We start from the raw sequence: 26,686 nt of genomic DNA on the forward strand, positions 1-26,686 counted from the left end.
CTTTGATCAATCACTTGACAAATGAGTAAGATACACAAAGCTAAATGTCACTCTAATATTGCAGTCTGCAAAGAATTAGCATTACCATACTATGAAACTGCTATGCCAGCATCAAAACTTTTAGGAGTACTTACAGGGAAATGGATTAGAGGCACTGTCAAAATCACAGCAAATAACATGCCTAGTTTTACAGTCATGATGACAATATCATGCGGCAGGTACCTGGTGTAACCTTGAAGTAATTCTGAGTCCACTTTGTCTGAAAAACCAAGAAATTGAATGTCATAAACCAAAGGGAATTCAGGAATAGAACAACTATATCTCACTTATATTAATTCTCAAAGTTTCCATTTGGAGCAACTACTAGGCTGTTTTGTGCCCATAGCAGAATGGAGGCCGTGTACAAATTTCTTCCTGCCCCTAATGAAGCCAACAATAAACATATGTATATTTGATACTCAATCTAGAGAAACTTCCATTGTCTGAGTCATGAAACCAAGCTATGTACAAGTGAGAAAACAAACATGGAGAAGAAAGGGCTACAAGAGAGGGATACTCAGGCTTTGCAGATGTAGACTATAAGCTGGCCAATCCACAGGCAAGGCAACACTGTGCTAGTGTCTGGGATATGGGTGGTTGGACTCAAGCCTGCATACTGTAGTATAGACAATGGAGCCCAAGGCAGGATTACAAAGAGTATAGATGCTCCAGTGCTTCATTAACAAATCCAAGGTCTGCTAACTCGAGTTGTACTAACCCTGCACTTACACTGCAGGCATACCCTGAGTGGCTTAAAGAAAAGAGATGATGATGAGACAGATGATAAATTATCCTGTAAAGACAGCACAACTCAAGGCCCCTTCTGTAGATAACTGAACTTGATGAGTTGTAACCAAGGCATTTGTGGTAGCCTTCAAAGAAGATATCCAAAATAGCGATGAGTGGGGCTTGAAGAGGGTCCACTTCGTTAAACTAAGACCAAAGGAAAAATATTCAGACCAAATAAGACCTTATCAGAATCTTTTCTGGTTTATGCCAGAATAGTAATAATCCATGCGGAATACAAGAGGATTTACCCTCTCAGGCTCCAAGCAGTAAGGTGAAGCCTGGTACAATGCATTTGAAAAATTTGGTCCTGCTATGGCATGTCCTAGAGAATAGGCTTGCTAACTGACACCTCCAGTTTGAAGAATGAGGGTCTCAGTAGTTAGAAATAATCAGAACAATTTTTGCTAGGTTTTTAGTCTTCTTGATCGTTTGTCTGAACAGAAGAAACAAAGGGTGGAATTCAATAAGCCAAGGCACTGTACCATATAGCTGATTCTTTATTTCTGGAACAGAAAACTAGGAGACACTTTTTGGTTAAAGTGGGTGGTGAATTTGCTCAGAAGTAAACTATTTCTGCTGGACCAATTGACCTTACATGTTCAGCTTTCCATACACATATGGTATAAAGTGATTTGGAAGGTAAAATTTCACCATTTGGGAAAGTAGCTGCAGCGCCTCTAATTTCAAAGAGAAATTCTTGGTTATTCCTCCTAATGTATATATGCTACTGTTGTCTAATAGTTGCCTTCTTTCGGTATTTTTGCAGACTAGTTATTATGGGGAAAGGATGATTAGCTAAAGTCATTAATGACTTTAACATGTTAACTTCTATTAATGACACATGAGATTGAGATTTGTTTGTTTGACATGTAAGTGATTGGATATTGTGGAAAAAGGCTGGTGCTTGAGAGCTGGCAAGTTAAACCCTGGGAAGTACAAGAATTTAATAGAAAACAGGGTAGAAGCAACATAAGAGACCAGATGAGAGAACTTTCAGTAAGAACTTTAATTCCCTCAACAGTAATGAGGGTTCTTCTCTTATCTCCACCACCATTTTAAAACTATTTGGAGAGTGAGATTAGTTTTACAAAAGTCACATCTGGGGTGGCAACTATTATGTTCAAATCTCTTATAGCACAAGCACAACTCCTATTTTTGGTACTAAAAGTGGGAAATGATGATTACTTAGAAAACAAACCAATAACTGCAACTTCCACTTTTGTTTCCACGACTTTTGCCCTTTCATCCTGACCATTCATGACTTTTCTTGGAAGATGCCATGATTTTAACAAAAATCACTCCCCTACAGATGATCCACTACTCTAACTCATAGCAGATTTATGCTACCATGGGCTTCTGCTCCTATCAAAGCCTCTAGGTCACCTTGACTTACAGATCCACAGCAAAGAGTCAACATCCTTCCAAACGGGATGTAGAAGAAACATCTGTTCTCAAAGGAGTTCTTTTTTGCTTTCCAGTTGGTTTTTACTTTTCTAGGAATGGCGTTTATGACAAGGGGATGGATAGGTGGGGCAGGGGTGGGGGAGATTCACTCATGAAATTTAATTTGCTTTTTGGCTAAAGATAGGGAAGGAGTAGCCTGCACACAGGAATGTATGTATGTATGTATGTATCCTCTGCAAAAAAAAACTATTTAATTAATGTACATTATACCATCAGGCCTGAAAGGAAAGGAAAAGAGACAATCATTTCAATCAAAGTAAAGGTTAAGGGCTGGAGTCAAGGCAAAGCAAGGCTCCAATTAGGTCTACTGCATAAGGGACCAGGAACATGGTCTCCAGGACATGACTTCAGTGCTCTTTCTTCCTTTCCCTTTTTGCTGGGGGCTTATCTGGAAACAAAATGAACAGGAACCCCACCCTGGAATCAGCTTCAGTGGTCTTCTGCAGTGGCACTCAGCACCCACATTCTCCCGTAGGCTGTTTGTTTCAACTTTCTTCCATGTGGAAAGAGCCAGCATTTGGTGGAACTAGCCCATGTTGCATTGACCAATCTGACATGGTGCTAGGCAGCAAGGTGAATCAGGCTGTGCTTTTATCATTTGAGGGGAAGCCCAGGTAACTTATTTGCTCAGTCACGGTCAGATCCAGACAAAGGGGAATCGGGGGGGGGGGGGGGGGGGGGGGGGGGGAAGCTAATTTGCAGGAAGGCAGTAAAAGTCAGATTAGAAAGCTGGCAGGAGCAGTCCTATACCAATAGCAAAGGCACTGAGGTAGGGACTGCTAGTCTCCACCATTTAATTGATAATAGGAATTTGTTGTGCCTACAAGAGAAATACGTTAATGCTCTGAAGAGGCAGCGTGCTTTTTTGCAAGAACTCAAAGCAATTTCCTCTGCAGATCAGTAATTATTTGGTAGGTGTCAACAGGACTGTTGTTGTGCCAGACTGTCCCGAGCCCACAGACATTCTAAACAGATAACACAAAATACCCAGAGAGACAAGGGTTCTCTTAAGAGAATTTCCCCCCCTACTGTTGTGCTGAGAGTTTTATTTATTTTGACTGACACATGTTAACTTCATGAGAGGAGTGAATTTTGAGAAGCAATTTGAAAGAAGAATCCTCACGCAGGTCAGTAATGCATTTCAGTGACCATGTTTGTTGATGCATCTGAAGAAGTGGATTTTTTACCCACGAAAGCTTATGCCCAAATAAATCTGTTAGTCTTTAATATGCCACCAGACCTCCTTGTTGTTTTCATGTTTGTATAATGCTACCATACTGCAGAGGGCAGTTGATCCAGATTGCTGGATGGAAACTTGAGAGAATACAACTTTGGCATGCACGATCTAGGAACAAAATGTACAATCGTGAAAATAAAGCTGGACACATGTAGAGCTGAACAACTTGCTCTTGGAAAGATATAGCACCATGACATTATATGACAGGGTACTGCAAACACTATCACACAGTTGACATACCACACTGATACAGGTAGCTTCTATCTATATGTTACAGGAAGACTGAACTGCTATATTAAATGGACACTCACCTACTTCTGACAATGTTATGATAGACCTTTAAAAAAAGAAAGCCATTGTGTAGTTAAGAGTTCTGAAATCTGTCTAAGTATTTGGGAGAAGCAAGCCTACCAGAATGGCTATTAAGTCACCTACATTTAAGCCCCAGCTACAAAAAATGGCACTTCAAAGTGTTCAAGAACTCCATCATCAATTGCATAGTTATTACACTGCTGCTGCAGCATACTGCCATGCAAAATCTACAGAAAAGCAGAACTGAAGGAGTCTACTGAACAGATAGGATGATTTTTATATGGACAAGTTTATAATTGGAATTCCTCATTTTCTGTTTAAATACAAAAATTCACTAACAAAACATAACTACCACCCTCCCCATCCTCACCCTTAACAAAATGGCAAGGGTCCTTTAAAGAGAGAGACACCTTCAACAGAATGCACACCTTGGTCTCTATGACCACAGTAATTCATACTCTATGTATCATTTTGTGTTTGTGCTTCCTCTGGTTTGCCTTTCTGTTGCAGATAGCAGCAGTATCTTTAAGAAGTCACTTTGTGTGTAGGAATCTATGATACAAATAATTAGTGAGGCTGTTTTAGTAAAGCTTTCTTGGAGTGTTCGTTTAAACTTTTGGTTTTGTTTCATTAATCAAACAGATTTCTATTCAAATAAATCCATACAAGAAACCTACATCTTATCATGGCCTATGTGATGTGTCCATGCTGCTCTTGGCAATGCTTTGGAGAGAGGCAAAGGTGACTGTAATCCACCTTTATACCTCCGTGCTCCCAGGGTCATCCTGCTACTGACCCAGCCCTTGGTGAAAGGCACAGCAGGCCCTGTTGTGCTACAGGTTGACCGAATGGTAATTAGCATGTCAAGCTTCTCTAACATAGGCATGATCTTAGAAGATATTTCACTAATCCCAATTAATTAAGTGAACGGTTTACTTGTATAGTGTTTACAGCCCCTATCCGGCAAAGAATTACATACATGCTTAACTTACACGCTGAGCAACCATACTGAAGTTAATTTTTACAAAGCTAGGCACCTCTGTAAGCCTTTGCAGGACTGGTGCTTAAGTGGCTTAATTATTTCATATGTGCAACACAGGCCTTATTTTAAATACCCCAAATATTTTATTCCTTCATATGCATTCTATAGTAGGCTTTATATATTTGCAAACAGAATGAATTATTTAGCACACAAATCAAATGAAAAAATCCTTGGGAGCAGGCTGAATCAGTACATGTATTATGCAGTACATGATAAGCCAGAACATTCTTCACTATTATCTTGACCTCTAAAGAATTGTTAAGAACATACTTACCATAAAAAGTAAGGTACCCAAACAAGGCAGACACAAAATAGAGTAGGAAACTCAGACCAATTCCTGTATTGGTTACATTCTGCATTCTGCTTTTTGATGGACTAAAATGCAAAACAACACCCCCCATCCCCGAATAATTATTATGGTTTAATGTATGGTTTGAGGTGTTGAACACATAGCAGTTTATCTTTAGAATGATCTTGCAATTTACATTTTACAGGGATGAACCCCTGTGGTTTATCATTACCCAATACTTTGCTGGTCACTGTATTTGCAGATTTCAAATCACTTCACACATGAAGACAAGTATCATTATCCCCATTTTACAGACATAGAAACTGAGGCACACAGAGGTGAACTCCCCACCCCCGCGCTCCCAGTTCTGACTTGCCCAAGATGACACATCAAGTCAATGGCAGAGCCAGGAATAGAACCTAGTCCAGTATCCTATCAATTGAGCCCACACCAATGGTGGTGGTGACTATCATAACAGTGCAGATTTGGCCAAATGCAGGCTCTCTGGCTGCTATAAAAATCAGCAAGTAAATGTCTGTGGATTTTGTTTTTTTCCCAGTAGACAATGAAAACGTATTTGCTAGTTTCTCTGCTACAAATATAATCAGAGGCTATGTCTACACTATAAGCGAGGCATGTGATTCCCCTGCTTGTGTACACCTATTTGCAAGTAGCTTGATGAGAGCTAGCGTGAGTATAAACAGCAGTTTAGCCGTGGAAGCATGGACAGCAGAGGCAGGGGTGAGCTGTGCTGAGTACAAACCTGCTTGAAAACAGTGGGGACATATCTGGCATGGCATAGGTCAGTTGTGCCTCTGCTGTCGGTTCCCATGCCATCACGGCTACATTACAATTCATACTCGCTAGCTCTTATTAAGCAAACACAATTATGTGCATATAAGCAGAGGAATCACACCCCTAGTTTGTAGCGTAGACATAGCCTAAAATGCCAGTGCTGCCTCAGATGAAAATTTTGCCTAATATATAAAGGATAAATTGTCATTGTTCAACCGCACTCAGTTGAATACGGAACAGATTTTCTGACAACTTTGGTTGAATTAAAAAAACACTATCATTATATTTCAACATTACTTGCTTTCCATATGTTACCTTCGGAGCTCACAGTAAATGGGCAATACTGAGGTATGGCAGAGAAACGAGAAGGCCATGGTTGGAATGGCATAAGCACTCTAAAAGGAGGGGTGGGGGGGAGAGAAACAAAGAAAAAAATTCTCACTATAAACAGCTGTAAATTAATTTGAGTGAACCTAAGATTCTACTTCATGGCCTCAATCCAATGCCTGAAATCAGTGGGAGGGGTTTTGGACTAATGCTTCTGGATAAACTCTATACTAGATAATGGGGGTTTCCCAATTGTTTCATGCAACTGTGCCATTTCAGCTGAGAACTCCGGTATATCAGCCAACACCCTCCTGACAGTGGAGGGTACGGGCTACAAGACTCTTTTTGGATATATAAAGCCCAAAAGTGCCACATCTTACTCACCTTACTCATGTGGGTTCTTCCACTTTAGCTCCTGAGCCTACTCCCATAAGTAGGATAAGTAGGATTTGGCACATAGGGTCGGAAAAATACTACAATTGGTTATTTATATAGTATGAAACTTACCAAATTATAAGTACAGCTGTCTATAACATGCAACATTACTGTGTCAAATTATTGACTCCTTTAACCAGCCCTGAACTTTTAGTTAAAAAATTCAGTATTTGTCTCTCTTAAAAATTGGTTACAGCATTCAGAAACCTGAAAGACCTAAAAAAATGCTTTTGCAAATGAAGTCTGAAGGCTGTTCTATAATCAAAAAGTTTTATCAGTAAAACTGTCAGGGGTGTGATTTTTCTTCTGCACAACTAACAGCTAGAAAATTTTTTTAAATGAAGGCTGAGACTCTGGAGAACAACTTAGAGGCATATGTGGGTACCCCCAACCTACAGCTATTCCTTTAAAAAACATTGGTTTATGCCCTATGCCAGCAGGGTTCATATCCATTAAAAAAACAAAACCTCTGCGCACCCCACCTGTTATTAAGATACACAGCACATTACCTCCTTAGAAAAATGAAAGAGCTTTGCTTTACAATCCTCAGTAGAATATGAAATCTGTGCAAGATAAATACACAAAAAAAGGGAAATGACATATTAAATGACTGACTACAAACCACAGACATTAGATCACATTGTTTCAAGCTAATAAAATCATGCTAATTAAAGAGTACCAATATTCTATGAATGAAAAGGAACTAAGGATTTATCAACTATTTTTTAAATTATAAAATATTACTAACCTGAGGGTTTTGATGTAGAGAAAGAATTATTTATATTACTAAAAAGATATAAAAGCTTCAAAATAGCATATATGTTACCTGTAAGATCTCTATAGAGCTGTTTAATGTCAGTGGACAAGGGATGGACCATTTTTTTATTACAACCTGTAAAGACAGCGTGTATTTAATTTTTTCAAGACTGCCTGAAAGCTGGGGTATTATATAAATAATTAGAACATGAGTATATTGATAAACACAGTAATACAAGGCACTTACAAACAACCTGCTTGTCTATTGGAGAGCTGGGCAAGGAAGATCAAAAAGATTTGAGAGAAAATGCTGTCAACATCATTCCACCCAGCCAGTTAATTAGATATTAAAGGAGGTCTAACATTGCAAGGGCAGAAACGTGGTTGTAATTAAATGGCAAAAGCAGGAAAAGAAAACTCCCCAAACTAAAACCCTAATATTTCCCAGAAATCTATAGGGAGTTTTACTCACACTGATGGTTTCGACAGGTCCATGGGGTGGGGACGAAAATTAGAAGGAAATTAAGGAAAAAAAATATGACACTTTCCCTCTCATGAGTCGATTTATAATTATAGTTACATTCTTCCTGTCACTGTATTTATGGCTCTGTCCACATTTCCCATTCTAGTTACCTATTTTTAGGTGTTAGAAATTCTTTATATCACTTGCTCCAGGCTTTAAACTTGAAATAATAAGGGGTCAGATTCATGACAGGGATAAAATGGAAGAGATCTGTCCTTTTATCTCTGAAACTCTACCTGTACAAACATGCTAGAGAGACAAGATTGATGAAGTAATATCTTTTATTGGACAAACTTCTATTGCTGAGAAAGAGAGAGAGAAGCTTTCGACCCTACACGAACTGTTCTTGAGGTACATGTACAAACGTGGCATTCTCAAGAAAGCAATGACTAGAAGCTCCCCACTCTCATGCAGTATCCCCAGCAAAAGTGTGGCCAGAGGGAATAGTGGGTACATGGCATGCTATTCATGCAACCCTGCAACACAGACAGAAAAAAACCCTTCTGCAGCAATAACATAGGTCTTAAATTATGCAGCTTAGAAGCTTTTAAAATATTTTTCATCAGCTAAACTCAAAGCACTTTGCAAATGCAGGGAAGTTTAATTATTTCCATTGCAAATGAGGGCACTGAAGTAGAGAGAGGAGATGAGACTTGCTTGAGGTAACACAGCAGGAAAGAGATCTAGGAATAGAACCCAGTTCAATACCCTATATACTAGACCAGTGGTGCCTAAACTTTTCCTGTTGTGCCCCTGCCTTACCAGTAATGGAATCTGTCCGTGCCCCTCCATTACAGCACAGTTGGCTCAGCAGAGGAGCTGGGGCTGAAGGCAGGCACGGAGGCAGAGCTGGGTGCCGCTCCCTCTTTGCCCCCCTCTACCATGGGGGCTAGCCTGCTGGGCCCCACTCCACGCCGCCCTGAACTTTCCTCCATGGCCCCCTAGGGTGGAGTGCTGCACAGTTTGGGAACCACTGCACTAGACCATGTTGCTTAAATAAGACATGAGCGATATATGGTGCCTATCCCTGCAGCAGGGCATATTAAATTTGTGCTCACACGCAAAAGCTGAAGGAGACAGTATGTGCATGAAGCTGACTGTACAGAATTATTGTATAAGTAAAATAAGGGCATTACTTCCAATGACTGGGGCAGATTTCTTCTGCAACAAATTGAAGTACATCTGTCATGACAGAAATTAATACTGTGCAAACTACAACATGTATTTCAATAGTACATATCACCTGCTTCAAAGCAGTTAACTATGAAAACTAAATTGTATTTCATACAGCTTCCAGATTTTCAGAGTAGCAGTTTTTAAAAAAAACAAAAAACCATCACCTTACATTTTTGCCTAACAGTATTATTTTTCTTTAAAAATACATAATGGCATATGGCCTCACTTACTGTTCTTTGTAGTTCCTAAGTTGTCATTTACGAACTAAGGCAGAAATGTGCAATTTTTACAGCTTCATAAGAAATATAGTACCCTCCGCATCCCTGAAATACATAGGGTTTCCTAGCCACACACACAAGTTCTGGGCCTGGAACCAAAATGCTTTCTACCTCTGCAGTATCCACATGTGAATCTTGCTTATAGTTTATGTTAATCTCTTATGGTTCTATGCATACATTTCTTTAAACCAATTTTTTTTTCAGATCTGTTCATTCATCGTAATGTCTTATTTCTGAAAACTGCATACATTTCCTTTTAAATGTAAAAGGACCACAGAATGCATTTTAAAACTCACTGCACCTATCTCAGCCCCAGATCTAACCAATAATTCTTGAGGGTGGTAACTTTTTTAAAACATATTTTAGAGGGGAGGTCAAACACTGAGCTAATAATGTAAACTCATTTTCAGCCTTGTTAATTACGGAGAGGCTATTGTTGCTCCATAATACCAAGCTGAAGAAGATTACCTCCCAACCTCCCCATAAGAGCATTTCACTTCTTGACAGATCCCCTAAGGAGCTGTTTTGGTCAGCTTTGAAGTTTGGTTTTATCACACGGTTCAGTTCCTAATGGGCTGCCTTGCTCTCCTGGATGGCACGTTCTTTCGACTCATTTTCCACAATGTTTATCCTTTTATACAATAAGTCTGCTGTGCAAGTCAATGCAAGCCAGAGTAAAGGAGGGGGCATTTTGCCATGCTTCTAAATAGGACTCTTGTTTACATACCTTCTTGATCCTACTAAATATTACATTTATGTATTAGCAACTGTATATTCTCTTCAGTAAAAAGCAATGCAATTCTAAGGCACAATTCTCTTCCTAGGGCTGCATAACAGATCTCAGCTCCAATATTTGGTTCTGTTTCCTTTACAGAGCCCACAATTGGGGAATATCAGGGTCAAAAATCCCCCAAATGGCTCAGAGGAAAGAAGTTTTCCGTTCAGTTGCAAAGAAGGTGTTTGATGTATTAATGGAACTTGCCTAAGTTCTAGTTCTCTTGGATTCTTTTTGAGCAGTTTCACTTTGAACTGTCTCGCTTCATTCTACACGTAAATTTAATTTACTTGTAATATGACATTTTCTTCCTGTGCTAGTTACAGTAATAGTTAGAAGCTAAGAAAACAGAATTCCATTCCACAAGTAGGAAAATGAAGCGTACATGCCAGTTTTCACTGCCATGTCAGCAAAACAAAAATATTGTTACATTTACCAGACCAAAATATAATTATTCTAAATCTTTTCACATGTTTTAAAGTTCATACATATTTTCATCTCTCTTCAGCAAAACACACTTATCCTGTCCAAAAAAGTGTATGCCGGGACACAGAGAAAACTCTTAGTTTTACAGAGAACTTTAAAAAAAGAAGAAAAAAAAAGGAAAGACTTATAAAAGCATTTAAACAATAAGAAAAATGTTAGCTAGATAAGCTGAGCACTGATTTTTAACTTACCACAAGAGCAAAGTACACCATAAAGAAAAATGATAAACTACTTGTATAGCCAAGAAAGCCTGTAAAATAACAGTAAAAATAAAAGGCAATTTATAAGAAAATTGATCCTAATGTACAGCTAAAGCTTTACATTTTAGGCATGTTTTCTATTACAGTGCTTGGTATCTGGGGCTTAAGACTCAGAATAACAACATTCCAACTGCCTGTCACAGATCATTTATGTAGTTTTGTAGGGCAGAATTAGAACGGGCTTACCACTAATGGCATGCTGTAAGTAAATGCAGCTCTTTAATGTTCTGCTGTAAAGATTTTATTTTAGTATGGCGTACAAAATACTATTGCAACCCAAGTAATAGGTTAACTAGGCAGGCCTGGAAGGCAGAACATGCTACAATAACTTAAATAGTCCCTACCATTACCAACCCCCTGCCAGCTAAAATAAATAAATAACCCATTAAGGTTTTTAAGTCCTCAGTTGTAATTGCTACTAAAATAGAATAATACTATCTTCTTTCCTTAAATTACTTACCAATTTTTGGAAGAAGTGCAAGAGGAAAAACAATGCAGACTGAAGTAATCAGTAACAGCACTCTGCCGTCAAGATACCATGACCTATTGAAAAACTTAATTATAAATTGCACAAAGTTCAAAGGCCCTAAAATATACATATATTACCTTAGTAAACACTTATCTTGGACAAATAATCCTTAGGATAAAAATATGTTTTTTTAATTCAGTATGGCTAGATCATCATGCTCACTATAAGGATTTGTATTTTAAGCTCACATATATGGCTGTATTGAAACTGAGTTCTCCAACGGTCAGAATACAGGAATGACCAACACTGTTGACAGTTTTCTGGTAGGCAAATACTTGCATTGACATTGGTGGAAGAGGCCTGATTTACACAGCTATGATTACTTCTTAATAACCATGCAGTATGCAAAACCCTGAGCTAAGACAAAGTAGTGGATCCCAGCATTGGGATTTCCAGGACCATGGTTAAATCAACATCTGTACAATATACCAGCTGCAATTTGATTGACTAGAACCACACATCCATAGGACCAAAACAAAAGTGGCCACCTCAGCTTCCCACTCTTTTCCCTATCCTGTTTCTCCCACATGACCTTGGCTCATCTCCACCTCCAAGATTCCCAACACGGACAGCTAACTTACAAACAAGCATACTTCATTAAAAAAAATAAATAATTATAATGATTTTTTAAAGACCCTACTTCTCCCTTCTGCCCAAAGAGTCCCTTCTCCAAAGAACCTGAAGTCTTATGCTCCAATACGTCTGTTAGTCTATAAGGTGCTCCAGGACCTTTTGCTGCTTTTATTAAAAACAGTAACAGAGGGTGCTCCCTGCTAACCTGGTAATAACCACCATATCCTTGACTGATAAATACCTTGCACATCAGCCTTCAGGTTTATTACCTATGAACACCTTGGCCTTTGGCCTCAGAGTTTTGGTAGTCCAGGATATGGTTAGCACTTCATACACAGGTAGTGCCCGCAAGACATCATTTAAAAAAAGCAGATGACCTGAGTTTCATAGAAAAAGTACTGTCACTTATATGGACAACTACCGGTCCTGTTTTTAAAAAAAGTTATGTATAGTGGGATAAAAAAGCCCAGAGCCAACAAGCTTATAGCATTGTTGCCAACTGGAGGTCACACTTCCAAGTCAAGTGACCATTTTGCTATGTATTGAAAATTTCTGTAGAAACAGACTTTTTTTTTTTAATATATTGTTGCCTAGATGTGCTACAGCTTCAGGTACTTTCTAATGAAACTTTGCTATTTGCAGCCCTTAGGAGCAGTGTCAGTTAACACCACACAGCCTAGACAACAGCAGAGCTCCAGCAGTAATAGCAGCAGCCATCTTGGCTAAATATAGGGCCAGTTTTCTCACTGTTTACAATTTGTCCCTCATATTTGCTTTAAAATGTTGTATTTACATAGTACTTTATTGAGGTCATTCCCTGAAAGTGTGCCCCCAATATATTTACATGTCATTTTAATTCACAGTTTGTCATAATTTGTTTCCCACAGGGTGGCTGACGAGCTTTAAAATTAATAGAGGGGGTTAAGTAAATGGACCATAAATGCTGCGCTAAGTGAGTGGTAAGCTGAAGTACCTTAGCTGCAGTATATGTGCGGCATTTGTTTTAAGCCACATGACTGTCTAAACCAACAGCTAAACAATCAATAGATTATAGTACTTTTAACCACTGATGAGTTAGGAGGACAAAACTTTTTTGGTTAGCATATACTAATCAATACTATTATGTTTGGAAAATGTGTTCTTGAAAAAACAAATAAGAAACCATATAAAATACCACTACAACATATGAAATACAAATCAGAAAAAAGAAAGTATTACAAAAAGATTCTTAAAGTGTTTTAGTTTGAAATATGGAAGTTATTTTTTATTAAAAATTAACAATGAAATATCAGCGATCAAACCACCCCCCAAGTTTTTCCATAAAGTATTATAGTATAAAAACATTTTCTCTCAAAATGAAAGTTTTTAGATTTCCTATAAAACTGGTTTGAGCTGTAACTTTACTCCTCTATGATAAAAATGTTCCAAGTATGAAATATGAAGTATAAGTTTTTAGCTGTACTGCAAATGTTTTGGCAAGCAGATGTTCTCTTTTTTCCATATTTTAACTAAAAACAGACATTTATAAATTGATTTAATTTCATTCCCAAATAGAATAGGACAAGACCATCATATGTTCTAAATTAGGTTCTTACTCTCAGTCCATATCAGTTATGCAACACACAGGCAAGACAACTTAATTGCATCAATCATAACCTCCTGACAGGGTCATTAAATGTTAACAGAGAGCTCACAAATTACAACATTTTGACGCAGTCTGTGTTTTAAACTACGTTCATGTCATCAAAAAATATATGGAGTTCTTGTTATTCAGAATGATTGAAACATTTCTATTTACAATTAACAAGTGTGTATACTGTACTTTTTTAAAAAATATACAAAATAGGCATTAAGGCACATTGCAAACTATGGTCCTAAGCCTGGAAACACTTACACATGTGCTTAACTTCCTCAACAGAAAAATTTACATGCATACACATACTCTAAATACATTTCACACATACATATTTAGATCCTATACATGCATATAAAACTAATTTTTCACAGATAGTGATGTTTCAAGTGTGTGAATTTGCTAAACTAACTGAAGTACAAGACAAACCATGCACCAAAATGAAAGCATATCAGATGCCATATTGACTTAACAGAAACAAAACTGTCATGTAACCACATCTGGAAACAAATTTCCTACTATAATTAGTTAAATCAACCACCCAATATTCATGTCCCTTGCATATTTAAAGACTACCTTTAGGTTTGATACTCAATTACATATTTTGGGTGCTTGATTATTTCCTACAATTTTACAAACTAACTACCAAAGAGGTATACATTCAGGTTTCAACAAATGGACCAAAGAAAATAAAAATATTAAAGGTTCTGCTCCAACATGACAATTCAGGCTGCTGTGTGAAGTTTTTTTTTTTTTTTTTTTAACAAAAGTTAAAAGTTATAGATGAAGCAAACAGGCTTTGGACATGCAGAAAAAAAACAAGGAAAAAAATCATAGTTCAGTGTATGCACTTTGATTGTGGCTTAATCAGTAATTTCAAAATACGCTTTTTAGATGGAACAGATTATGGGAATTCGATCATGCCCACAGAAGTCAGTGGAAAGATTCCCATTGACTTCAAATGGAAATGGATCAGACCAAAGGAACCCTCAGTGTGTTTCAGGTAAGATACATATTCTGGTAGCCTTCTCATTTTGAGCATATGAATTATTTACACGACAACCAGCAAAGTTTGGTGGAGTCTGTACCAGACAGAAATTTTGGCACATTAAGAAATACAACTCTTTCTTCTAGACTGTAAGGTCTTCAGACAGGGACTGTGTCACTATATATGCTTGTAAAGTGCCTAGCGGAATGGGACCACATTCCTGATTGGGGCCTCTAGAGTCTACTGTTATATGAATGCCAATAATTATGACACGATAATTAAAAGTTACTACGAACCTTATTACAAATTTTTGTTGGAATCAACTCTGCAGGAACACAACCATTATTTAAAAGTAAAATAAAAGTAAAAATATCAGACAGCAAAAATAAAGAATTTTTTCCACAATACTTACCCAATCAATTCAATATGCTTAATGTCACAGTGCTCAGAGAGAGCTTAAAATATCAGGTTGAAGGTGGAAGATGACATTAGTTACAATGTTAAAGACAACAATTACATCTTTTTTTCAAGCTTATGGCAATATTTTCCAAATTAAAAGCAAACACAAAACACTACCATTTATACAGAGCTTTAATAGGTTAATGACCTCTATTATTTTGAAAAAAATTAAGACGATCACAGACTGCTTTTTCCCTAAGTGACAGTTTTTAATTATAACCAACATAAAAGTATCAAACTGAAAGATGTAAATAAAGCAAAAATTTTTTTTTTTTAAAGTAAGTACTACAACATTTATGTACTGTGTCTGTATCACTGGCATACACAGTGTCTCTCTGTTAGAGTTTGTATACTGAGCTTCAGCCCAGAGAAAAATGTTATAACGGAGTGAAAAAAATCTCCGAAAATAAGAGTTTGCAAAACAGCCATAACACAACCTAAAACATATTGACATGAATGGTGACAGCACTGTAACAACCAAAATAAGATATTCTAATGCTGAAGCTGGAACGTTTTTCTTAGGAGAGCCAGTTTTCTTGTGATGGATCTGATTCAGATCTAAAGTACATTGCCTGCTATATACAACTATATAGTTGTTTTTCCAAAGCATAAGTTCTTTAATGGAAGCCAAGTTGGGGAATTATAAACCATGTTTGAAAACTTGGCATGTTTCTCAAGACAAGTCCAATTATTGAAGCAAGACAACAAATATTTAAATTTGAATGCCTGGTGGGTTTTGTATTGCGGTTTAACAATATGCAAAGTGATAACATGACAGAAGTTTAAACGTTTTGGTTTTTTCTGCCTTCTCCTTTCAAGCTCAGTTCTCACAAGATTCTTGCTCCCTAATATAGAAAAAGATTTTTTTTGGATGGAGTTTTGACTTCAAAGGCTGCAAAATCAAGCTCAGAAATTACAGGCTTAATTTCCTAGTTGGGAATAACTTCACTAAAATCTATGGAGTTAAAGCAATGTGAAATTTATGAGGGAAGAGAATCAGGCTCTATTTTCGTATGTGGATGAAGAACTCAAACATGCCAACAGTATTCTGTGTTCCAGGAACTCCTGTAAATCACTAATTTTTTTAGCATGTGAAATCAAAGGGAAATGTTGGTATCCATACTTTGAAACAGAGCTGAACTGCTTCTACAGGACTTGCTTTCTTCCATTATATAATGTTTGAAACATTTTTCTCTTACCCGCTGTCATTTCCACTTATGAATCCTGCAATTGCACCAGGCAGTTCAGATTTAACAATTAAAAGATAAGATGACATAGCTGTGAATAGAAATGAAACAGATTTAGTATTGGAATACTAGCATCTCTGGTAATTACAATTAGCATGGCTTGACCGAAGTGGTTGGAACGTAACATCCCAGCTAGTTATTGGACTCAGTGGCACCATAGTCAAAATTAATGCTTTTTTTCATATACTTCCATTAGAAATATCTACAAATCCACATGCATTACACCCATTAACTAAAGCAGCAAAGAGATTACTACCACATGAGAATCTTGAAATAAGGAACATTTTCTAGGATACTACAGAAAGGTAGTTTGAAACAAATTGGAGAAAAACCCATACAAGTTGGAAAAAAAGGAACTTCTTGCTAAGCTTTCTTCCTTAAACTTGATCTACTAGCGGTAGCCTGGCTGCAGCATGGTCTCTTCCCCCTTCTTTTATAAGTTAAAAAATATCTGTGGGGTACTAAATTATGAGAACAAATCATGAGAATTATTTATATTTAGAAAATATTTTAAATGATGTACTTTGATTTTTTTTTTAAATCAGTCAGTACACTAATATCTAATACACATTGCAACAATTTAGGTAACTACAGGATTGATATATTTTTACAATACAAAATTACTAATATTTTTGGTAATGAATTACAACAATGTAGTCAACTAGGACTTCAAAAGTTGTCCCTGTCCTGCATACCATGGCCACTAGGAACGTCATGGGAACAACAGAGACAGAACTCTGTTCCTCCTGCTTAAAAAGCACAGGACACTTTAGAGTCAAAGAAGAATCTCCATTAATTGTCAGCAGCATAGGAACTATGATACACAATTAAGCATTTACGATTCCGTTTAGATGAGGGCAATGATATAGATAAACATACAGTTAATCGTTACTCTCTGTAAAAAGACCTTGGGGGTAAACAAGAACTCTTACAACTTTCTTCACTATTACTCATTAATATATTACCTCATCTACAACCCATTAGCCTCTAGAAGAGGCTAATTCTCATGTTACTGTGTCTTCACTGTCTGTAAAGGTTTACATAGAATTCCAAGACCAACAGAAAATTACTCAGTGATTTGTTCAGTTTTACAGTAGCTTTAAGACACACCTAAAACTACCATGAAGGTAACCCCTCCACCCTTCAGAACTGAATGATTTTAGAAATTTCCTAAAAAAGCTTTAAATATTTTTAAAATCTGAAAAACATTTTTTGTATTTAATAAGATTAAAGTTTTAGTCCAGTAAACTCAGTTATTTGGGGTTTTTTTAATCAACTTAAGTTGAAACCAAATACAGCACATTTCTGAAAGCTGATTTTAAGATTAGACACAATAAAAAAATTAAATAGACTGTTACAATCTTTAAAAGTTAGTAATCACAGAAGCTGCAGCATCTGATGAAGTGAGCTGTAGCTCACGAAAGCTCATGCTCAAATAAATTGGTTAGTCTCTAAGGTGCCACAAGTACTCCTTTTCTTTTTGCGAATACAGACTAACACGGCTGTTCCTCTGAAGCACTGAAACAGTTAATGGTAAATTCTGAAGAGAAGGAATGTGGTCTCTGTAAAGAAAGTGAAATGTATTAATACAAAGTGACATGTACCTACAGCAAGGTTAAATTAAAAACAGTTGCTAGGTCACTAAATAAGGAAATATTCACTTCTTTGTATTAAAAAACTCAGATTTTTCCAATCTAGAACTGTTTTTCCCTGTTGACACACAGCTGTTGATAAGGCCTGGTGAGAAATTGTATGTGGTGTCACCAATTTGATTCTTTTACTATGGAAATTAGATGGTATGTGCTATATAAGAATATGTATAAATTTTAAAAATATCAGTATTACAATAGGAAGAAGACAAAGAACTGAATTTTCTGATGCTAACGTATAGATACATTCATACATTATCCCCCCAAAAGGCAGATTTTAAAAACTACTGAAGTCGAGAAACAGTAACTTTCTTTAAATTTCAGAGTAGCAGCCGTGTTAGTCTGTATTCGCAAAAAGAAAAGGAGGACAGTTTCCACGATATGCATCTGAGGAAGTGAGCTGTAGCTCACAAAAGCTTATGCTCTAATAAATCGGTTAGTCTCTAAGGTGCCACAAGTCCTCCTTTTCTTTCTTTAAATTACAATTCATCATTAACAGTGCCATCAGTCTCTCTCTTACTTGTACTATACAATTCATTCTATGTACACAGGTCTGAAGTTTCAGACATTTATCTCCTTCAGAAAGATTTTTTTAAAATCATAATTTCTATTGCAACTTAAACTGTAGAAAGCTTCAGATTAACGTCAAGTTTAGATTTCCTGCTAACACATGTCACTCTTCCCATACATTTCTATCAGCCTCTGGCTAACCATTTAATTGCTTATCCTTTGTTGTGTGCTTATCGCTTATCCTTTGTTGTATGCTTACTGTTTGTTTTTCAAATTGGAGTCCTATTTCATTGAATTTCACTCCCAAGAAGGGAGCTAAATCGTGCAACAAGAAACTTGCACGTGTTAAACATTTGTATGCATCTTTCTTACTTTCTGTACATATACTAATACATATACTAATAAATAATCTAACAAACTACTTCAGTTTTCTTGTCCAATTTATGTTCTTTTCCTTTTTTCTTTTCTCTAGGATATGAAGAAAATCAATGCTGAATGTACTGAGTATATTTATACCCTGAAGCTTACGTAAGATATGAATCTCTCTTTTGACAACTCATGAGTAAACAGCACTAAACAGGATACCATGCTCTGTTCATTGTTTAAGAGGATAACTCCAGCTTCTTTTTCATATCAACAAATACAGTTACATATTTCACAGGAAGAATAGCACTTTGGTAGGTTGAGAAAACCCCAAAGTTTTAAATTAATCGATCGATCAAATATTTTTATTTAAATTAAATACAGGTGTTGTTTTTTTTTTTTAAATGAACACACTTTAAATTTGAAATTGAAAACCTAAATGTTAAGGCCTACATGTATTATAATCTATTAAAATCATGTAAATTAAATACCAAAAATAATATTACACAGTACATGTATTCTGCCAAGCTTTAAAGAAAGTCAAACCACTGAACTGCTGGAAATCACTGGCTAGGCATCTGGAACCCGTGTTTACTGAAATGCTAAACCAGCTTTTGACAGCAGTAGCTTCTTCATTTCAATTTATTCAACTAGTTAGGTTCAATGACTAGTTCATTCAAAGTTATGAAATCAACTGGGAACTGAAAAAAGCAGGAAAGCTTGTTTTCCTCTTCCAACCTATGAATAATAATTAGGTGTAAGAGGTTGAGATCTAATAGTTCTAAAATCTTGACAGATAGAGTGACCAGAAACAATTAATTTGATTCACTAACTACAGATGATACTTCATTAAATCAGTTTTAAATGCAAAACACGTTTTGATAAACTTTGATAAGAAAAATGTGTGTGTTCACTACTTTTAAGGGAGTCATATATAATAAAAAAATCAAATGCTGGTTTTGTACATTTAATTTTGAGTTCAAACAGTGCTTCACACAAATCACAAATAAAAAATTAATCTAGTAAATAAGAAATGCATCATTTACCATAACAAAACTGTAAAAGTTAAGAATTTGAATAAATATAAATGAAGCTATATAATTGCTTAAATAAATATGTATAGTGTATCCTGATCAGCAAAAATGCACACCAAATTTAGTGTAGAGGCTCTATTTAGTTGCAAATCAACATATTTAACGGTTACCAACTAGTCAGAATCAACCTTTCTTTAGGAAAATAAAAAGTACAAATCCAAAACATAATTAAAACTGATGATTAAAGTCAGCAAAAAGGAAAACTTGTTTTAAATTGGGATTAACAGTCATTTAAATCACTTTGATTTAATACACCCTGCTTTAATATCTTAAACAATATTGAAAAAAATAAAGAAACTAATCATGGATCCTTTGGAAAAAAACTACAAAAAGGTTAATTAAAGAAATCAGTTTGTTGAAACTAAAGAAGGAAAGCTTTCCACTGAGATGGGATGTAGCAGTTAAAAAAAAAAAAGTCTAACAACAATTATTTTCTAGTAAGAAGAAAAAAATAACTACAGTGTCCACTAGTTTTGTCCAGTGTCTACTAATAGAAGTAGGAGAAAAGGATAGAATCAAAACAGGTATCTTTGGCTACAAAGGAATGATTTTGTGAGATTTCAAAAATGGCAGACGCAGACATAAAAACTTCAAGTTATACTGTAAAACTTAAATGCTACCTACACTGGAGAGGACTTAGTGTATAAGGTCATCTCTCATAAGGGGAACAGATGAGTTGGTCATGAAGCTGAGCTGTTCGACGGCAATTGCAAAAGAATACGTCATAATCTCTGATCTGCACCAATAGTAAGGAATTAACATTTTGTGTCATTTGGTTGAGTATTAAAACAGACACTTAAGGGGTCTAAAGAATTATCTATCACATACAAACAGTTACATTAAAAGAACATTAAGGTTGCAAAGTCAAGCACTCAAAAAATTAGTAAGTGCCAGAAGTAAGGCTGCCTGTGCAATCTGAGTTCAGCCCTCTTACGTATATATATGTATTAGGACAGTCTTGGCCAGTATCATGTAGGAAATGCGTGGCAGAGCCAAGGAGAGAATTCAACTCTCCTCAGTCCCAGTCTAGTGCCTTAAATATAAAAGAATGTCTGTTCTCTTCTTGCATACCCTCTGCTTCATTCGCTGTCCATCTTGTGCACTGAATGATGCCGAGGTCCTATGGAATAAATGGTACGTGACGACGTAACTAGAGACTGTAACATAATGCCGATGCACAAAGAGGCTGAAATACAGTTGCAGCGGCAACCTTAATTTGGGCATTTCCTATTGCTTGATTTAGCAACTTTAATGATCCTTTAATTTAACTTTTTGTACATAATTACTACTAGGAACTGGCTGATCAAAAAGAATTAACCAGAGTTGAACTTTATACCAACAACTCGACTTATGGAAATTTTGTAATTCAACATTCCATCAGGGAGAAAAACAACAATTCTCACCACCTTAAAGTTATCAGCCAATAGATTCACCACTGTCCTAAGAGCAACAAGTGATCACACTTATTGATATACAGAACTTATTAGCACATTGTGAAATGCTGATGTTGGCTGGCTAGTTTGCAGGATAGGATTTATAATGTATAACGTTAAGCTACTTTACACCAAGAGTTCATCATTATGTAGCTGGGGGCATCACAACAGGTTAATACTAACTAGAAACACATATGTAATAAATGCATTAGTCAGCATTTCTATACTGTGCATTTATACTGTTTGGCACTCACCATATGAGCCCAGATTCGAAAAACCATGGGGGGGGAAGGGGTGGGAAGAGAAGAGAAAAATTGAGAAAAGTCCAATAAACGCACCACCAATCCTCTCAGGTAGTCCAACCTTAAACCACCTAAATGGCTTTGCTTTTTGGTTCCCATAATACTAACTTCAGTTTCTTTTCATCATCCTATCCACAAACAAGGGATTTGCTGCCAAAGTTTAAAGTAGTGACTTGGGAGGATGTATATTCATATCCAAAGGGAACTGTTGACATGATTGTTCCTTCCTAATACTTGGGTTGGTGATATACCCTTTAAAAAAAATCTCATGGTTGGAAAGAATGAACCTTATTCCCTCTGGCTACTTGTTCTCAATCAACTAGTTCAGTTTGTTATGTTATTACTAATACCTTGCATCTTTATAATGCCTCATGCAAAAAATCCCAAAGCACTTTATAAACTTTATACACAGGAGAGGAGTGAGGTGAGGAAGGGAAACAGACTTTGTAAAAACCCCTCTGTCCAGACACTAATCTCTTGGACAGAAGAGACGAGAGAACTGTGAAGAGGGAGATGGGGGACAGTAAGACAGCAGAGCAGTCTTGTCTTGTGGAACTGGGCAAATACCAGATCAATAAGGTGTCTCCTCACAGATTCCAGGCAGCACAGAAGATGGAAAGAAAAGTAACAATTGTATTCCCTTGCTAGAGAGAATCTGACCAATAAAGTTCTGTTCATTTCAAAACACTGAGAAGAAAGGTTAAAAACTAAAATAAGGGCGGGGGTAAACCTAGTTAAAAGTTACACCAGGCTAAAAAACAAAAAAACAACCACCCTATCACTGAGAAACTGAGCTGGACTGCTCAGATAAAATTGGATCTTTCATAGAAACTAATGAGACAACAGATATTTGAACTTTTACATTTCCCTCTGTAGATAAAATGACCTTCTTAGCAATAGTCTGTTCTGACCCAATGGATGCAAGAGAAAGTGTCCATCTAAATAGTGAGATGTCAGGAGATGAGAGTTGTGAATGCAAGTGAAACTGGAGAGTGGAATGCTGAATTTTTAGTAGGCAATTCTGTTTCATGGGGATTTGGAGTGGGGCTGAGGGAGAGGAACATTACCGTATCTCCATGGGTGGCACATCCAATAGGCTGGGGAAAGCTGTGCCTCCCCAAACAACCCCGTGTGGCCCAGCCTACGCTCTTCCCCAAAGCCACCTCCTGCTCACCCTTCCCCCTTGGTCCCAGCTCAGGTGGCAGGCTGCTCCTCTTCAGTGCTGCTGGGGCTTGGGCGGCCAAGACTTGGGGTGGCTGGGGCCGCCCTGTGCTCGGGGGCCAGGGAGGGCAGCGGGGCTGGCCTCCCCCAGCTGGCAGTTCACCTGCTCCCATGAGTATCTCCATCTACCCATCTGAAAATCAAAATACTATAACCAAACTGCGAAGAGAAGAGGAGCAGAAGAAACAAAGTGTGAATGCTACCAAAAATCCATGAGCTACTTTGCCCCTCATGCTGCATGAGGCTTCTGTTTATCTTCAGTGGGGTAGCAGTGTTAGTCTGGAGCTGTAAAAGCGGCAAAAAGTCCTGTGGTACCTTGTAGACTAACAGACGTATTGGAGCATGAGCTTTTGTGGGTGAATACCCACTTCGTTGGATCAAAAGCTCATGCTCCAATACGTCTGTTAGTCTACAAGATGCCACAGAACTCTTTGCCGCTCTTCTGTTTATGTCAGTTTCTAAGGCAGGGGTTCTCAAAATGGGGGTTGTGACCCCTCAGGGGTTGCGAGGGTATTACATGGGGGTCACGACCTGTCAGCTTCCACCCCAAGCCCGGCTTTGCCTCCAACATTTATAACAGTGTTTAATGTAAAAAATTCTGTTTTTAATTGGGGGGTGGGGTGGGGGGTGGTCACACTCAGGGGCTTGCTGTGTGAAAGCAGTCATCAATACAAAAGTTTGAGAACCACTCTAAAGGCATCCATCCCATGCATTAGGTATGTATAAAAATATTACACAATCAAAACAAAGTCTTGAAGGCTCTCCCACTCAATATTTATGAAAAGAATATATTTCCTTTAGCAGAAATCTACAAAAATCACTGGAGCTGCATGTATTTAGTTTAAAACAGTACTAAAAAAACAAAACAAAACACAACACCACCACAGATTTAGTACTTGTCTGAATGGGAAAGGTATACTGGTAGAAGGCAGGATGAATATAATCTGCTATAAATTATACCAACAGAACTTCCTGTGTGGACTCTTTTATTCTGGCATGAGAGTCTTTTTCCGGTTTAGTTTATGTCACTTTGGAAGGGATTTTAATAAAGCTGAAAACAGCCACTCTGATTCTGGAATAAGAGCATCCACATATGGGAGTTATACTGGTGTAACTATGGTGGTTTAACTACAAATAGACCAATCTAACAGGAAAAATGTCTCATGTAGAAAGCTCTAAATGTATTAAATCTGCAAATAAATATAAGAATTATTTTCTTAAAAGTCTTAATTTTTTCACTGTGTCAAAAATCCCCCAATTACGTTCACTACATTATGAAAATACAGCATAATTGTTCTTACTGGCCATCAATTGTTAATTTAGTATGGCAATTGATAAACCTGCCCTTATTTAAAGAAGCTCTACACTGGAAATCCTCAGTTTAAAAAAATAAGGCTAATTAGCTTTCAGGTCAAACACAAATGGCAGCATGCATTCTAGTTTGCTTAAAAACAGGATTTGATTTTCTGTATTTGGAGGAAGGTCAGTAACTTCTTAAAGGATTAACCAATCCAGTCTTTAGCAAAGAGATGCACTAGGTCTGCCCTTCCACTCTATGGGGGTGTTAATTTATTCAAATAGGTTGGTTGAATATGTTCTCTGATGGGAGAGACAAGGATGCAATCCCTGATTTTCTCACTATATTTGCCATATTTAAATTCCTCCAGATTAGCACTTTTTAAACAAGACAAAATTCTATTTACAATACATTTTTAATTAAATGACAAATGAACTCTGAGCAGAATAAAAGGTAAGTTGCAAAGCAGAAAAATATGACTATCTTGATCATAGAAAACAACTGAAGTTTGAGTATTTTAATTTCATGGTGTAAAATATGCCACTTGAGCTTTGGCAGAAGCAAGATAATGCTGTAGTTTTATATATAAGTTATGTAAATTGCACTGTGTACAAATTCATCACTGGAGCTATAAGTATGTTTAACCAAGCTTATGCATGTTATAAATTCCTTCTTCCCTAATTTAGGCTCCCTCTAATTCTCCCACTGTCTTAACTGTAATAAATGTAAATCCAAGTAAAATCTAAAAAAGGCCCTCTCTTCAGCATAACCAGCTTAAGACTGCTAATTAGCAGCACTTAAAAAATACAAACAAAAACCCAACATCACAACTTCATGTTAGTGCTATGCTCTGACTGGCCAGCAGATGGCGTTGAGAGAGCATTGTTGGAAAAGCACATTACCCACACCTCTACAAAACCCCCCAAAAAGTCTCTTATGCAGACCCTTTCCTAGATTTAGCTCTTTTTATACTTAAGAAAAGTCTGCCAAAAATTGACTATTTTAATCACAAAAAATCTCCTAAACAAAAAATAAGAAATCAAAATGTTAATATTCAGTAATGTATTCAACATCATTTACTGAAATTTGCTACAGTTTAGTTGACTGCCTTCATGTGTTGTTCATTTTGTTGATCATATTAACAGACTGTAAAATGTAACTCACAAGAGAATAAAATGTCTGCGGTATCTGTAGAACGTCTGTTTAAAATGCATAGTATGCAAGCAAACAGCATAGCTCAAGATAGAGCTAGGCTTGCAGGATGCAAAACCACCACCATTGCTTCAGTTTCCTTTCCCGATACCCTTTGGTGTTCATCAATTTGTTTTTGCTTTTAGTTTAGAATCTGACTGGAAACAGTTTTTGATGTTTTCAAAGAGGAAATAATTTTGCACCTTTTGAGAGCCAGTTGACTGCAGGTAAATAATTTAACTTGTAGAAGGCACAACTGGAAACCATTATAAACTAACTAATCTTCTTGAGCACTAGAATTTGCTAAATCCTTGTAAAATGAAATTTTGCTTTCACATATGTTTGATTTGGGAAACTCAATTCCATGGAGCTGCAAATACTGATCATTTGGACACAACAAACAAAAAGCAGGCAAACTGATCTTTAACAAAAGAATTCCACTGTACACCTCAGACTGTTGTTGCAAAAGATCCCTGCGGAGATCATCTGTGTTCAACTGCAGTATTTAATTCCAGCTGCTACTGCATATAGTATCATTAAATTAATGTTCTCAAAATTTCCAATTTGTTTCTATCTATCAAAACTTCCAGGTTCCATGTGATCAGTCATACCTCCCTAAAGCAATGATCTTCTGCTAGTGCCAGTCTTTAGCCTGGAGAAATATGCTGTAAAACTCCGCCCACATAATTCCTGCTTTAGACCTCAATGCTGAAGATGTGTTAGTGTTGGCAACAGATTGTGAAATGCTGTTGCGCAATACTTTATGATGTGTCTCTCCATTTTCCACAAATCTTGCTAAAATACTTCATTCTCCAACTTCATTCATTATATATGCTGTTATATCCCTACTGACACACACACTTTATTGCTGGAGAGGACAATTAATCGGAGGGTATTTTTTAAATGGGAAATCTTTGAGAGCTTTTCCTTGGGGAAGAATTCCTTCTCATTGTCCTGCCCCCTTCCATGGAGTAGCAGCCCAAAACCTGGCAGATCCTTCAGGATCTAGGGAAACCCACAGGATGCAGAACCCTGGCTCTGGCCCACTGCACCCCGCTCACTGCTACACAGACACACAACTCCATTGGAGCTTCAATAGCAGGGGCTCCCTCTAGATTCAGTTACTTCTGGAGAGGATTATGTAACAGAATAGATAAACATTGATGGGGTTTTTTAAATTAAAAAATTGATGTTTTAAAATGTCAAATCTGATT

General features: G+C 37.0%; 1 protein-coding gene across 17 annotated transcripts in view; it reads right to left on the minus strand.

Annotated features, from left to right (window-relative positions):
* Positions 1-26,686, minus strand: part of SLC38A6 (solute carrier family 38 member 6) — a 53,997-nt gene that overhangs the window by 8,047 nt on the left and 19,264 nt on the right. For 5 of the 17 annotated variants that reach the window (XM_073349913.1, XM_073349909.1, XM_073349914.1 and 2 more), the window contains 8 exons: positions 16,365-16,443; positions 11,444-11,526; positions 10,915-10,973; positions 7,556-7,621; positions 7,239-7,292; positions 6,283-6,362; positions 5,158-5,258; positions 135-259 (listed from right to left, as the gene is read on the minus strand). In XM_073349913.1, the coding sequence (XP_073206014.1) occupies positions 135-259; positions 5,158-5,258; positions 6,283-6,362; positions 7,239-7,292; positions 7,556-7,621; positions 10,915-10,973; positions 11,444-11,526; positions 16,365-16,443 (647 nt within the window). Of the gene's footprint in view, positions 1-134; positions 260-2,978; positions 3,638-3,840; positions 4,394-5,157; positions 5,259-6,282; positions 6,363-7,238; positions 7,293-7,555; positions 7,622-10,914; positions 10,974-11,443; positions 11,527-16,364; positions 16,444-26,686 lie in introns of those variants that run through there. The other 12 variants (XM_073349921.1, XM_073349923.1, XM_073349917.1 and 9 more) reach the window with 9 other exon arrangements.

This window comes from Lepidochelys kempii, chromosome 6 (assembly GCF_965140265.1).
Source record: "Lepidochelys kempii isolate rLepKem1 chromosome 6, rLepKem1.hap2, whole genome shotgun sequence".
Lineage (NCBI taxonomy): Eukaryota > Metazoa > Chordata > Testudines > Cheloniidae > Lepidochelys > Lepidochelys kempii.